This window comes from Salvelinus alpinus, chromosome 6 (assembly GCF_045679555.1).
Source record: "Salvelinus alpinus chromosome 6, SLU_Salpinus.1, whole genome shotgun sequence".
Classification (NCBI taxonomy): domain Eukaryota; kingdom Metazoa; phylum Chordata; class Actinopteri; order Salmoniformes; family Salmonidae; genus Salvelinus; species Salvelinus alpinus.
The window spans coordinates 52,132,354-52,148,242 of NC_092091.1; the positions used below are offsets into that span (position 1 = coordinate 52,132,354).

The following is a 15,889-nucleotide window of genomic DNA, read 5'->3' on the forward strand; positions in this document are numbered from 1 at the left end:
CTGAGTGGAACCTGTCCAGTTAAACCGCTGTATGGTCTTGGCCACCGTGCTGCAGCTCAGTTTCAGGGTCTTGGCAATCTTCTAATAGCCCAGGCCATCTTTATGTAGAGCAACAATTCTTTTTTTCAGATCCTCAGAATTCTTTTGCCATGAGGTGCCATGTTGAACTTCCAGTGACCAGTCAGTATGAGGGAGTGTGAGAGCGATGACACCAAATTTAACACACCTGCTCCCCATTCACACCTGAGACACTAACGAGTCACATGACACTGGGGAGGGAAAATGGCTAATTGGGCCCAATTTGGACATTTTCACTTAGGGGTGTACTCACTTTTGTTGCCAGTGGTTTAGACATTAATGCCTGTGTGTTGAGTTATTTGGAGGGGACAGCAAATTTACACTGTTATACAAGCTGTACACTCACTACTTTACATTGTAGCAAAGTGTCATTTCTTCAGTGTTGTCACATGAAAAGATATACTCATATATTTACAAAAATGTGAGGGGTGTACTCACTTTTGTGATATACTGTATATGTATATTTTGTGTATAATGTACGTATTTGTGTTGTATTGTGCAGGACACATTTGAAAAAGAGGCGTAGGTCTCAATATGTCTTATGTTAAAATAAATGTAAAATAAAAACAATATTTACATGGTCATTTACCAGGTGAAGGGTGAAATAATGTTACAAACTCCAAAAAACTACTTTTATTTTCTGTAGACAGCAGGTGGTACTGACTATACAAAATGTGAGGACATAAAATTATTAAGGATGGTACAGTTTCTATGACAATGGAGCAGAGTATTTTTTCATTGCACTCAATAGAACTAACAGTGTAAAATAGACATGATCAATGTTCCCTCTAAGCTGTGCGTATGTTAGGCCTATATTATGACCAAATAGCCACAGTAGCCTACTTGACCACTGTTAAAAATAACTTAAAGCAGGTACAGTGTTCACAGTAAACGCGCGCCGGAAGTTGCACAGAATTTTCGCAACATTAAAGTTTGCGCTCAGCAGACCTGAAATTTGCTCAGTGATTAAAAAAATATGTGGGAACATTGGACATGATGTAATCATGTTGTACAGAGACAGCTTATGGACAAAGGTAATACATACATTTTTCTCTATGGACAACCATATCACCAAAGGACAGTATTAAAAAGTTATTAGCAAAAATCCATCAAAACTCCATGCATTGAATTTGACAATGTAAATATGAAAAACGGTCCTACTTTAAAATTACAATATAATCATTTATTTACATGGTAGGCCTAATTACTTTGTAGGTACTGTCGGGTTCACCTAGGGGTCATGAAAAGGGTTGTACCAAGATGTTTGATGTATTACAATAATTGATTATTCTTATGTTGTATTAATAGAAGCTCCTTACATTAGTAGGGTCCTAGACTACAGATTAACAATATACATATACATTATGAGATTTTAATATTGTTCCACAGTTGTTTTCTAATTCTCTCTCTCTGCCTCATTAAAAAGAGGCCCCTCTGAGTAATGTGTGACTGTGAAGAAGAAGCTCTGCAGGGGAGTGGAGGAGATAAGACTAGTCAAACATTCCACAATAAATCAACTTTGGGGAGTGGACTTTTACTGCTAAGTTTTAGATAACACTAAAAGCCATTGTTTATATAGCTTGGTAGGCAGGGTTTTGGTCTCAGGAGTAAAAAGCTAATGACGTAGGTAGTGACATCACCAGGGTAGACTGAGGGTGTAACAAAACAACTTGAGACTTTTTGTTTGATGCAGAACTTACTCGGAAACATGCGTGCTATGTTCCTGATTGTCAACTTCTGTCTGCAATTGCATTAATAAAGGTATTTGAATGATTTAATTAAATATATTGTCATAATGCTAATTTCACCAATGATTGACGAGGAAAGGAACGAACCCTAACAGTACATATCGCTACATCGTACAATGTTTGCTAATCTAATGTGTGAATATCCCAATGTGTAATGACACAACTGTAAACTGCTATCACAATAAATTGCACTCTGTAACAATGTGCCTAATCTGTAGTTACGCTTTACCTATCTGACTATAATGTAAATATGATTTTTGCGCCATTTATTATAAAGCGGAACCAAAAACTGTAACTATAATTGTTGGAGCTTCGAGAACCTCACCAACTAAGTGAAATTCAAAACAATTACAGTATGACAAATGTGATCAAGAGGCAATGACGGTTTACATCTTTCTCGCCTCTCCCATTTCCTCATTGGTTTTTAGGAGCATGCACCCACATGTCATCTCCTCATTGGTTTTTAGGAGCATATACCCATGTGGGTGATTGAAAGATGAAGTGAGGTCCACACTCCAGTCCAGTTGGTAGTGGTAATGCACCTTAAAGTTGGTTGCCAACCGCTATTTAAAGTCCAAAGAAAAAGAAGCCTGAAGTAGGAGAGATTACTAGAAAAAGAACTCAGTTTACCACTTTATCTGTGGATTAATTGTCAAGGTAGAGGACCTTGTGCATTTCAGGTAAAATAACAACCCAATGTTTATATCACAGGACAAATTAGCTAGCAACAGCAAGCTAGCTAAATTGTCATAAATGTTTGCTTATCAACCTGTCCCGAAATTAATGTAATTGGTTCAGAATTTGTTTTGATATTTCCGCCTGTGTGTTCTGATCGCATCTGGTGTGGATGGACAAAATCAACATGCGTGTGATGGCGCACGTCTGGTCAGCATGTAACTGTACGCGCAGCAAATACATCCCAATTTCCACATGCTTTTGGAAACTTGGGCAGAAAAAGTTCACTTCAATCCACTGAGAAAAAAGGGACAATGTTGAAGTGTAATTCAATGTGAGAAAAGCTGCAAAATGGAGAGTTGAAAATAAAAAGAAGTGAGGACCAGAACGGTAGCCTCATGTTTGGGAAAGATGTTATGTGTGATGATTTTGAGGCGCTATACAAATTTGACAGTCACAAGATGGGGAACTGTACTGTTCAGATGGGTAATAAACAGTAAACTGTTATCACAATAAATTGTTCTCTGTAACAATGTGCCTAATCAGTGTAAAAAAAGGGGGGGTGGGGGGGTCAATGCAAATAGTCCGGGTAGCCATTTGATTAGCTGTTCAGCAGTCTTATGGCTTGGGTGTAGAAGCTGATCAGGAGCCTTTTGGAACTAGACTTGGCGCTCCGGCACCGCTTACCGTGTGGCAGCAGAGAGAACAGTCTATGACTAGGGTGGCAATATTTAGGGCCTTCCTCTGACACCGTCTGGTACAGGGGTCCTGTATGGCAGGAAGCTTGGCCCCAATGATGTACTGGGCTGTACCCACTACCCTCTGTAGCGTCTTGCGGTCAAAAGCCGAGCAGTTGCCATACCACGCAACCAGTCAGGATGCTCTCGATGGTGCAGCTGTAGAACTTTTTGAGGATCTGATTACCCATGCCAAACCTTTTCATCGTCGTGCCCTCATCACAACTGTCTTGGTGTGTTTGGATCATAATATTTTGTTAGTGATGTGGACACCAAGGAACTTGAAGCTCTCACGTTGAGGGAGACACTTCCAGGTCTCTGACGTCCTCCTTGTGGGCGGTCTCATCGTTGTTGGTGATCAGGCCTACCACCGTTGTGTCATCTGCATATGTAATGGTGTTGGAGTCGTGCCTGGCCGTGCAGTCATGAGTGAACAGGGAGTACAGGAGGGGACTAAGCACACAACACTGGGGCCCCTCAGGGGTGAGGATCAGTGTGGCAGATGTGTTGTCCAGTTTGAGGTGAATTATCACTGCTCTGATATCTAGAAGCTCGTTTCGGTCATAATAGACGGTGGCAGAAACATTATGTACAAAATAAGTTGCGAATAACGCGAAAAAACACATACAAAATAGCACAATTGGTTAAGAACCATCTCTTCTGGCACCATTATGACTATTTATAATATAAATATAACTCCTGCAGAATTAAGCAGTTCTTGCAGCTGAACTGAAATCTTATCAGAAACATGTTAGGTTATTTTCACAGCTTTAATTCCTGTCAAACTGATGTCATGTGTACATTTTGCACTGAAAATCTTATTGCATTTTCACTTTATCACATATAGTTGGGTGGTTGCAGATGGGTTATTAGCAATTGCGGGTGGGTGAACAAACAGCCGACCCGCACATCACTACTGGAGTGCACCTTTAAGCTTCTACAACTGGGCCTTAAATATATAGACAAAATGTCTCTGCCAAGTTAGAGGACACATCCTGTCTACTATCAGCATACACATCCTATCAACATACCACACATTTGTTACACCAGGACAGGAGCAAATGTTTCTAACCTATAAACAGAATAAGCATTTGGTCATGTTCAGGTCAGGAAGAGCTTTCAATTGACCCACTTTGGAGCGGACTGAAAGAGACACTGATTTCATGAAAGAAGGCAGAAGGGAGAGCAAGCCTTATTTCTGCAGAATTCATTTAACAGGATTGTTTTTTTCACAGAATAACTATAAAACGGACCTACACAATATCCTGCAATTAAAAAAATATCAACAATTTAAACCCACACAAAAGACAAATGCAACATAATCCCTTCAGAAATGCACTTTGACTACTCATTCAAGTATCCAACAAAATGTGTGGTTCTAGACATTGTAAAAATAATCAAAGAAAATGTTTAAAGAAAACAGTATGAGTAAAATGAGGGAGAAATGCTTGTGCTTGTAGATGAGTTGCACATCCATGATTTGATTACTACACACTACCCCTGCAATCTACTCCCAAAACGTTACACACAAGGGATCATTCAGTAAGAAACAGGGTTGGGGTCAATTCAACTTTCAAATCAATCAGTGCATTTAGGAAGTTATTTAAATTTAACATTTACAATTAGGATTTCACACTTACTCAGTTGATGGAATTGAAACGTGAACTGACCTCTACCCTGAAGAAGAGTCAACTTCTCTGTGCATGACATCAGGCTGAAAGCATGACAGAGGTTTCAACCTCCAACATAAAATGTGATACTTAAGCCTACAAGTTTAAACCAAGTCCAACTTGAGCGATTGAGCAGTGGTGTTAAAAATTCAGCTAATACAATCCACAACCAAAACAAACACACATCTATTGCCCTCACTCAGATGCTGGTACCAGGTCTGTTTTTCCTCTCTTGCCAACTCCTATAACAGTGACCATAGGAGTTGGCGAGACAGCTAAAACCAATCTGGGACCAGGCAAATGAGGAGCTTCTTCACACCTTTCTCCTTTCAGGGTGTAAAGTACATCTCTTTGGTCAGCATTGATACAATGCAGGGGATCTGCTTCTTGGCATCGAAGCCGGGAGAGTTTGACGCAGACTCAAACTCTGTCGCCACCTTGTGGTTGACCCGGGTCAGGATGTGTTGGACCTCCAGCTCTTTGCTGTACTTGCCAATCATCTCACACAGAGATTGAATAAACCAGGAGCCAGTCTGAGTGTTCCTCCATGAGTAGTAGCCTGTGGGAAGACATGTGAGAGCACATAAGAGTCAAGGGCCTGGTTTGAATAATTCAGAAAATGCATCCATGCTCAGATAATAACAGATCTAAATTGGATGGATTGGTAAAGTAAGAGGGTGGTAGCCTTGCATTCACAGATCCAATTACTTATAGATCTGTGCACACCTCAAGGAAACTTGACTGGAGAGTGCTTCTATGTGTGTGTGTGTGGCTTTGGAACATGTCTTGGACCTGGAGCTGTGGAGTAGGCATAGAGGAAGTCTGCTTCCACAGGGATCCTGGTCGAACTCCCATCTGAACTGCTGTCTGCCTCGATGCCCCTGTCCAGATCAGTACCTCTGCAAGCCTGCTTGTCACACACAAGGGGGAACAGGAGACATGGATCAGTCACAGTCACACACGAACACAAAGGCTACCTTTTGAACAATCCCTCACCTCTTCCTGCCATCCAGGACCTCTATACCAGGCGGTGTCAGAGGAAGGCCCTAAAAATGTTCAAAGACTCCAGCCACCCTAGCCATAGACTGTTCTCTCTGCTACCACACGGCAAGCGGTACCAGAGTGCCAAGTCTAGGTCCAAGAGGCTTCTAAACAGCTTCTAGCCCCAAGCCATAAGACTCCTGAACATCGAATAAAATGGCTACCCAGACTATTTGCATTGCCCCCCCCCACCCCCCATTTTATGCTGCTGATACTCTCTGTCTATTATCTATGCATAGTCACTTTAATAACTACCTACATGTACATATTACCTAAAATACCTCGACTAACCGGTACCCCCTGTATATAGCCTCGCTATTCTTATTTTACTGCTGCTTTTTAATTATTTGTTACTTTTATTTCTAAGTATTTTTTTCATAACTGCATTGTTGGTTAAGGGATTGTAAGTAAGCATTTCACTGTAAGGTCTACACCTGTTGTATTCAGCGCATGTGACAAATACATTTTTATTTGATTTGACTGTGGACGAGACTAACCTGTTTTGTCAGTAGGGGATTAAATTAGCCTCTATCTTATACCTTCTTTTAACCTTAACTTCATATTGTTGTTCTAGTGTTTTGGTTTCACCTTAATTCCATCTAGAAAAAAAATAATAAAACAGGTGCAATGGCTTTGTAAATCTGCTCCTGAGTAGTTTTAAAAGTCTGATCTAGGAACACACGTGATGGCCACAGTACCTGGATGAAGAAGAGTTTGGGCTTGCCCACCAGCGAGTTGCAGCGGTCGCCCCGGAACAGGCTGGTGAGGCTCTTGAGCTCGATGGAGGCATCCGTCCCGAAGAACACGCCATCATCCCCGTGACTCAGCAGGCAACACACGAACGAAGCGGAGCAACTGTGGTCCTCCTTGGAGGCTGGAAACAACATCAAGTTTTAGATTGGTCCTTCACAGAATATAAAAGGCTCTTTAAAGGAGCAATCTGCTGATGCTACATACATTTTTTTACTTATAAATGATTGATTCTTGAAGAACATAACATAAATTCCTCATGAGCTGAGAAACTGTCATACTCCATCAGAACCCAAAATATAAGCTTGCATTACTTCAATGTTTGTAAACAAAGTAAATGTAAAGACACTGTACAGCATTTTAAAACATGGTTAAAACTATAAATGTTGATATCATGGATGATCAGTCCTGGCATCCATAGCTTTGTCTATGAGTTTGGGAATGGTTACATTTCTTCAGCCACATCTCTCAACTTTTTACCGAAACATTTGTGGGGAGGGCGTTTTGTTATTGTTTCAACTACGGATTGCCCCTTTAAAAAAGGGTAGACAAGAGCAATATTGGGACAATTTCCAGAACAACAAGAAGTGAGAAACGAGACGCTAATTTTCTTCACCTATGTTTTCACACAGCTATCACGTTGCAGGTGAGTGAATGAAGCGCGACAGTGCACATGTGCAGACACTGAGAGCGGATCGTTTTGCATGGTGTTCACCTGCAATGTCTTTGCTTAACCCCGTTGCTTGTGGAAACGGCGTATTGTTGATTCTCAGTTTAAGTACAGGAGACCATGTACTTTCACTTGTTTTTATTGTGAATGGGCTGCTTTTAAAACGTCATTTACTGAATGTCTTCTGTGTATTTTTTATTTTATTTTTTTATTTCACCTTTATTTAACCAGGTAGGCTAGTTGAGAACAAGTTCTCATTTGCAACTGCGACCTGGCCAAGATAAAGCATAGCAGTGTGTACAGACAACACAGAGTTACACATGGAGTAAACAATAAACAAGTCAATAACATGGTAGAAAAAAAAAAGAGAATCTATATACAATGTGTGCAAAAGGCATGAGGTAGGCAATAAATCGAATAATTACAATTTAGCAGATTAACACTGGAGTGATAAATCATCAGATGATCATGTGCAAGAAGAGATACTGGTGTGCAAAAGAGCAGAAAAGTAAATAAATAAAAGCAGTATGGGGGGTGAGGTAGGTAAATTGGGTGGGTAGTTTACAGATGGACTATGTACAGCTGCAGCAATCGGTTAGCTGCTCGGATAGCAGATTTTTAAAGTTGTTGAGGGAGATAAGTCTCCAACTTCAGAGATTTTTGCAATTTGTTCCAGTCGCAGGCAGCAGAGAACTGGAAGGAAAGGCGTCCAAATGAGGTTTTAGCTTTAGGGATGATCAGTGAGATACACCTGCTGGAGCGCGTGCTGCGGGTGGGTGTAGCCATCGTGACCAGTGAACTGAGATAAGGCGGCACTTTACCTAGCATAGCCTTGTAGATGACCTGGAGCCAGTGGGTCTGACGACGAACATGTAGCGAGGGCCAGCCGACTAGGGCATACAGGTCGCAGTGGTGGGTCGTATAAGGTGCTTTAGTAACAAAACGAATGGCACTGTGATAAACTGCATCCAGTTTGCTGAGTAGAGTGTTGGAAGCTATTTTGTAGATGACATCGCCGAAGTCGAGGATCGGTAGGATAGTCAGTTTTACTAGGGTAAGTTTGGCGGCGTGAGTGAAGGAGGCTTTGTTGCGGAATAGAAAGCCGATTCTTGATTTGATTTTGGATTGGAGATGTTTGATATGAGTCTGGAAGGAGAGTTTGCAGTCTAGCCAGACACCTAGGTACTTATAGATGTCCACATATTCTAGGTCGGAACCGTCCAGGGTGGTGATGCTAGTCGGGCGTGCGGGTGCAGGCAGCGAACGGTTGAAAAGCATGCATTTGGTTTTACTAGCGTTTAAGAGCAGTTGGAGGCCACGGAAGGAGTGTTGTATGGCATTGAAGCTCGTTTGGAGGTTAGATAGCACAGTGTCCAAGGAAGGGCCGGAAGTATATAGAATGGTGTCGTCTGCGTAGAGGTGGATCAGGGAATCGCCCGCAGCAAGAGCAACATCATTGATGTATACAGAGAAAAGAGTCGGCCCGAGAATTGAACCCTGTGGTACCCCCATAGAGACTGCCAGAGGACCGGACAACATGCCCTCCGATTTGACACACTGAACTCTGTCTGCAAAGTAGTTGGTGAACCAGGCAAGGCAGTCATTAGAAAAACCGAGGCTACTGAGTCTGCCGATAAGAATATGGTGATTGACAGAGTCGAAAGCCTTGGCCAGGTCGATGAAGACGGCTGCACAGTAATGTCTTTTATCGATGGCGGTTATGATATCGTTTAGTACCTTGAGCGTGGCTGAGGTGCACCCGTGACCGGCTCGGAAACCGGATTGCACAGCGGAGAAGGTACGGTGGGATTCGAGATGGTCAGTGATCTGTTTGTTGACTTGGCTTTCGAAGACCTTAGATAGGCAGGGCAGGATGGATATAGGTCTGTAACAGTTTGGGTCCAGGGTGTCTCCCCCTTTGAAGAGGGGGATGACCGCGGCAGCTTTCCAATCCTTGGGGATCTCAGATGATACGAAGGAGAGGTTGAACAGGCTGGTAATAGGCTGGTAATAGGGGGTGCGACAATGGCGGCGGACAGTTTCAGAAATAGGGGGTCCAGATTGTCAAGCCCAGCTGATTTGTATGGGTCCAGGTTTTCCAGCTCTTTCAGAACATCTGCTATCTGGATTTGGGTAAAGGAGAAGCTGGGGAGGCTTGGGCGAGTAGCAGCGGGGGGGGGCGGGGCTGTTGGCCAAGGTTGGAGTCGCCAGGAGGAAGGCATGGCCAGCCATTGAGAAATGCTTGTTGAAGTCTTCGATTATCACGGATTTATCGGTGGTGACCGTGTTACCTAGCCTCAGTGCAGTGGGCAGCTGGGAGGAGGTGCTCTTGTTCTCCATGGACTTTACAGTATCCCAGAACTTTTTGGAGTTAGAGCTACAGGATGCGAATTTCTGCTTGAAAAAGCTGGCCTTTGCTTTCCTGACTGACTGCGTGTATTGGTTCCTGACTTCCCTGAACAGTTGCATATCGCGGGGGCTCTTCGATGCTATTGCAGTTCGCCACAGGATGTTTTTGTGCTGGTCGAGGGCAGTCAGGTCTGGAGTGAACCAAGGGCTATATCTGTTCTTGGTTCTGCATTTTTTGAACGGAGCATGCTTGTCTAATATGGTGAGGAAGTAACATTTAAAGAATGACCAGGCATCCTCAACTGACGGGATGAGGTCAATATCCTTCCAGGGTACCCGGGCCAGGTCGATTAGAAAGGCCTGCTCGCAGAAGTGTTTTAGGGAGCGTTTGACAGTGATGAGGGGTGGTCGTTTGACCGCGGACCCGTGGCGGATACAGGCAATGAGGCAGTGATCGCTGAGATCTTGATTGAAGACAGCAGAGGTGTATTTGGAGGGCAGGTTGGTCAGGATAATGTCTATTAGGGTGCCCATGTTTACGGATTTAGGGTTGTACCTGGTGGGTTCCTTGATGATTTGTGTGAGATTGAGGGCATCAAGCTTGGATTGTAGGACTGCCGGGGTGTTAAGCATATCCCAGTTTAGGTCACCTAACAGAACAAACTCTGAAGCTAGATGGGGAGCGATCAATTCACAGATGGTGTCCAGGGCACAGCTGGGAGCTGAGGGGGGTCGGTAGCAGGCGGCAACAGTGAGAGACTTATTTCTGGAGAGATTAATTTTTAAAATTAGAAGTTCGAACTGTTTGGGCATAGACCTGGAAAGTATGACAGAACTTTGCAGGCTATCTCTGCAGTAGATTGCAACTCCTCCCCCTTTGGCAGTTCTATCTTGACGGAAAGTGTTATAGTTGGGTATGGAAATCTCAGAATTTTTGGTGGCCTTCCTAAGCCAGGATTCGGACACGGCAAGGACATCAGGATTGGCAGAGTGTGCTAAAGCGGTGAGTAAGGCAAACTTAGGGAGGAGGCTTCTGATGTTGACATGCATGAGGCCAAGGCTTTTTCGATCACAGAAGTCAACAAATGAGGGTGACTGGGGACATGCAGGGCCTGGGTTTACCTCCACATCACCCGAGGAACAGAGGAGTAGTAGGATGAGGGTGCGGCTAAAGGCTATCAAAACTGGTCGCCTAGAGCGTTGGGGACAAAGAATAAAAGGAGCAGATTTATGGGCGTGGTAGAATAGATTCTGGGCATAATGTGCAGACAGGGGTATGGTGGGGCGCGGGTACAGCGGAGGCAAGCCCAGGCACTGGGTGATGATAAGAGAGGTTGTATCTCTGGACATGCTGGTCTCAATGGGTGAGGTCACCGCATGTGTGGGGGGTGGGACAAAGGAGGTATCAGAGGTACGGAGAGTGGAACTACAGGGTCCATTGCAAACCAAAACAATGATAATGATAACTAGCCTGAACAACAGTATGCAAGGCATATTGATATTTGAGAGAGACATACAATAAGGCATAAAGTGATTGCAGGTCTTGATTGGGAGAGCTAGCTAAAACAACAGGTAAGATAACAGCAGCAATAACAGGGTGCTAGTCTAACACAGCAACAACAGGTAAAAATGGCGACGACTAGGCAGAGAGGGTCGGATTAACTACACACAGATCCTGAGTTAAAGCACAGAGCCGACAGATAAAACACAAATAAACAGAATGGAGTACCGTGAATTAATGGACAGTCAAGCATGCATCAGCTATGTAGCCAAGTGATCATAGTGTCCAGGGGGCAGCCGTAGATGGAGCAGGGAGGCCTCCACTAAGCTAGCACGCGGCGTTTAAAGTTAGTAGCCCGGGGGGTGGTCTGCTCAGACGGAGGGGGTCTGCTCAGACGTGGTCGTGTCGACAGAGAATCCAAGCCGGATGGCGAAAGAGAGGTTGTGAATTGTAGAATTGTGTTTGCTAACTGGTGCTAGCTTCGTGGCAGTGGCGCTAGCTGCGCTAGCTGCAAGCTAGCTGTGAGGATCAGAAGTAGTGGCTCAGGGATTACGGCAGGAATCCGGCGTTGTTGTCGAGAGACAGTCCGATGCTGGTAAATTGGTGAGTAATATCCAGGCTAATAAGAGGGCTGGTGTCTGTGCAGAAGGTAAAAGCTACTAGCAGCGGCAAAAAAAATGGCTAAATTAGCTTGTAGCTGATTTAGACCAGTTGTGATGGATTGGCAGGGCTCTGTGTCGGCAAAAAAAAGGTCCAGTCCAATTGGCAAAAGAGGTATTGTAGCCCAAGAATTCGCTGGTAGACCTCTTCGGCTAGCCGGCAGATGGGCCTAGCTCGAGGCTAGCTCAAGGCTAACTGGTGCTTGCTTCGGGACAGAGGTGTTAGCCAGTAGTAGCCACTCGGTTTCAGCTAGCTAGCTGTGATGATACGGTGTAATTGTCCAGAGCTTGCGTCAGGAATCCGGTGATGTGGTAGAGAAAAAGCAGTCCTATATGCTCTGGGTTGATATCGCGCTTGCAGACTGGCAGGTATTGGCCCGGTATTGAAGCTGGCTGTGTCCGAGTTAAGGGCGAAGACCGCAGCAGTGGCTAACTGACTACTAGCTAGTTATCTGGCTAGCTTCTGATTGGGGTTACGGTTCTAAAGTATAAAAAAAAATAGCAGGTCCGTACCACATTGGGTGAGGCGGAATGTAGGAATGTATATTCAGTTCCTAGATGGAAAGTGAAATTAAAATATATACGAAATGTATACGAAAAATACGAAAAGACTATTTACACGGGACAAGACAAGACAAAGACACGTCCGACTGCTACGCCATCTTGGATTCTATCATGAATAGATCATTATACGAAGACAAACCCATCTCCGTGGTGGTGCTGACTTTCAAACATGCTTACCTGTGGTTAAAACATGCTTGATCTGGTCCACTGTCTGGTCATTGTAAACCTTCACCTTATAACCCAGTTTCCCAAACACCTTCATCACGTTGCCTGCATCCACATCTGTGCCATTGCGTACATTCATACCTTTAAAAACAAAGTAAAGTTATTAGACTAATTCAATTTGCTTTCTGGATATGTAATGCGTGTCATCATTATGTACATACAGCCTTTACACAGTAGTGGAAAAAGTACCCGATTGTCATACTTGAGTAAAAGTAAAGATAACTTAAAATGACTCAAGTAAAAGTGAGTCACCCAGTAAAATACTACTTGAGTAAGTCTAAAAGTTTTGGGTTTTAAATATAATTAAGTATCAAAAGTAAATGTAATTACAAAAATATAGGTGCCTCCCAAGTGGTCTAAGGCACTGATTCGCAGTGCTAGCTGTGCCACTAGAGATCCTGGTTCGAGTCCAGGCTCTGTTGCAGCCGGCCGCGACCGGGAGACCCATGGGGCGGCGCACAATTGGCCCAGCGTAGTCCGGGTAAGGGGAGGGCATGGCCGGCGGGGATGTTCTTGTCCCATCGCGCACAAGCTCCTGTGGCAGGCCAGGCACACTGACACAGTCGCCAGGTGTATGGTGTTTCCTCCAACACATTGGTGTGGCTGGCTTCCGGGTTAAGCGGGCATTGTGTCAAGAAGCAGTGCGGCTTGGCTGGGTTTCGGAGGATGCATGGCTCTTGACCTTCGCCTCTCCTGAGTCTGTATGGGAGTTGCAGCAATGGGACAATACTGTAAACTACCAATTGTATACCATGAAAAAGGGGTACAAAAATATATACAGTATACTTAAGTATCAAAAGGTAAAAACATAAATAATTGCAAATTCCTTATATTAAGCAAACCAGACAGAACCATTTTTATTTTATTTGGCTAGCCAGAGACACACTCCAACACTCACACATAATTTACAAAACAAGCATGTGTGTTTAGTGAGTCCTCCAGGTCAGATAAGTGTGTGAATTGGACCATTTTCTTGTTCTGCTAAGCATTCAAAATGTAACATACTTTTGGGTATCGGGGAAAATGTATGGAGTAAAAAGTACATTCTTTTCTTTAGGAATGTAGTGAAGTAAAAGCTGTATAAAATCTGAATAGTAAAGTACAGATAACGCAAAAAAACGACTTAAATAGTACTTTAAAGTATTTTTACTTAAGTACTTTACATCACTGCCTTTACACATATTCTTACAGTAGTAACCCAGCAGACAAAGCTGGGTGAGGTAATGTCATTACAACCATTTTACATAATCAGGTTATAATGATGTAATTTCAACTAGTTTCACCCACTGGGAAGAAGCTGAACAACAAGCTTTATGCAAACAAAAAACAAGTATTAGACATAGCCTAGACCCGGAGTCTACAAATGAACAAACACAATACCTGTTCTTCTGTCAAAGTTCTTGTTGTTAATGATGATACACTGGCCAATGCTGGGGTAGCGGAGGCTGTACCTGAAGCTATGGGACTGAGGCTTGGCATCCACCTGCATAGACCCAGAGCCACCACAGGGGCCCTCTGACCTAGGAAACAAATAGATGCCACTTAGCAGACGCTTTCATCCAAAGTCACTTACATTTTCGTGTGTGCATGTTTTCCCTCTGAGAATTGAACTTACGACTTTGTCATTGGTAGCTCTTACCAACTGAGCCACACAGGACCACTAGTTAGATTACAGCAATACGCCAAGCTGATACTCTGTAAGTCAGATCTCAGACTGGGTTTTGAGTAAGTATACACACGAACCGTTGAAATACTTTTGAGCATCCTTCCCTCAAAGTAATCACTGATCAGACATGTGGATTGTGTGGAAGCTGTGAGGTGGTACCCTTACTTTTCACCTGTAGAATCATCAGATCAGTGATTACTTTAAGAAAGGGTGGAAGGATGCATTTGTAACAGTATAACTTTAGACCGTCCCTTCGCCCCGACCTCGGGCGCGAACCAGGGACCCTCTGCACACATCGACAACAGTCACCCACGAAGCGTCGTTACCCATCGCTCCACAAAGGCCGCGGGCCTTGCAGAGCAAGGGGAAACCCTACATATTGGTTTCAGAGCAAGTGACGTAACTGATTGAAACGCTACTAGCGCGTACCCGCTAACTAGCTAGCCATTTCACATCCGTTACACTCACCCCCCTTTCAACCTCCTCCTTTTCCGCAGCAACCAGTGATCCGGGTCAACAGCATCAATGTAACAGTATAACTTTAGACCGTCCCCTCGCCCCAACACGGGCGCGAACCAGGGACCCTCTGCACACATCGACAACAGTCACCCACGAAGCGTCGTTACCCATCCAGAGCAAGGGACGTAACTGATTGAAACGCTACTAGCGCGTACCCGCTAACTAGCTAGCCATTTCACATCCGTTACACATTTCAAAAGTTTCCCAGGCAGGCCCTTAACCCAAAATGCTCCCAGGAGTGTTGCCATGTGGCTGACCCTGTGCCTTCTCTCTCTGACTGTTTAAGCAATATCTATGAATAAAAATATAATACTTTTTTCAAAAGAGATACAATAGATCTCCTACTGTAAAACGTCTATTTTTAGTCATATATATGGCTGTGTGTGCGTGTGTCAACTATAGGCGTGACACAATAACAATTTCCTGTATGTGGTCTAGCATGGACCAAATATAGGCATCAAACTCCATGACCGCAACAGGATCATCAAGTAACAATGTCGCCTAATGTCCTGATTTCATTACAAAAATGTATAATAACATGTGGTGGTCCGAATGACTGGTGAATATCGCAACTCAAAACAACTTTACCACGGTTTGCTAGGCTACTTCGTAAAATACATGCATTGTGATAACAAAGAATCTCACTCTTGTCCATCGCCCCGCCTAGCGTCAACGCAGTCCCCAGCACTCAAATCGTTTGCTGCTGCCATGGTATTCTGCGAATCGATTTCAAACAAATGTCAGTGACTATATAAAAATGTTGGTAGTAAAGTTTTGGTCAGACCGTGCAAATTGCCACCCTTATATCAAGCCGATATATTGTATGCGCATGTCTTCCTATAGTTCTTTGTTACAAACAAACAGTTAGCAACCAACCAATAGTAGCGTCCGGAGTAAACAATATTAGGACACGTCACAATCGAAACCAATGCAAGGGGGCGTTCGGTTTCCACACTTCCCCACAACTCACATGATCCATATGATAATATTGATAATAATAAACGTGTACATATAAATGGTGGCTCCATATTGGTGGG

General features: G+C 43.7%; 1 protein-coding gene across 3 annotated transcripts; it reads right to left on the bottom strand.

Moving 5' to 3' along the window:
- Window positions 1-3,994: 3,994 nt before the first annotated feature.
- casp3a (caspase 3, apoptosis-related cysteine peptidase a) lies at window positions 3,995-15,777 on the bottom strand. Of its 3 annotated transcripts, none has more exons than XM_071406944.1 (6): window positions 15,498-15,777; window positions 14,048-14,187; window positions 12,620-12,748; window positions 6,648-6,823; window positions 5,701-5,815; window positions 3,995-5,467 (listed from the first exon to the last, which is right to left on the bottom strand). In XM_071406944.1, exons 1-6 carry the CDS (start codon window positions 15,560-15,562, stop codon window positions 5,238-5,240), a joined length of 855 nt encoding a protein of 284 aa, XP_071263045.1. In that variant the 5' UTR covers window positions 15,563-15,777; the 3' UTR covers window positions 3,995-5,237. The 3 variants fall into 3 exon arrangements, with proteins under 3 accessions (XP_071263045.1, XP_071263042.1, XP_071263043.1); XM_071406941.1 differs by lacking the exon at window positions 15,498-15,777 and adding an exon at window positions 14,802-15,046; XM_071406942.1 differs by lacking the exon at window positions 15,498-15,777 and adding an exon at window positions 12,998-13,366.
- Between the last annotated feature and the right edge of the window lie 112 nt (window positions 15,778-15,889).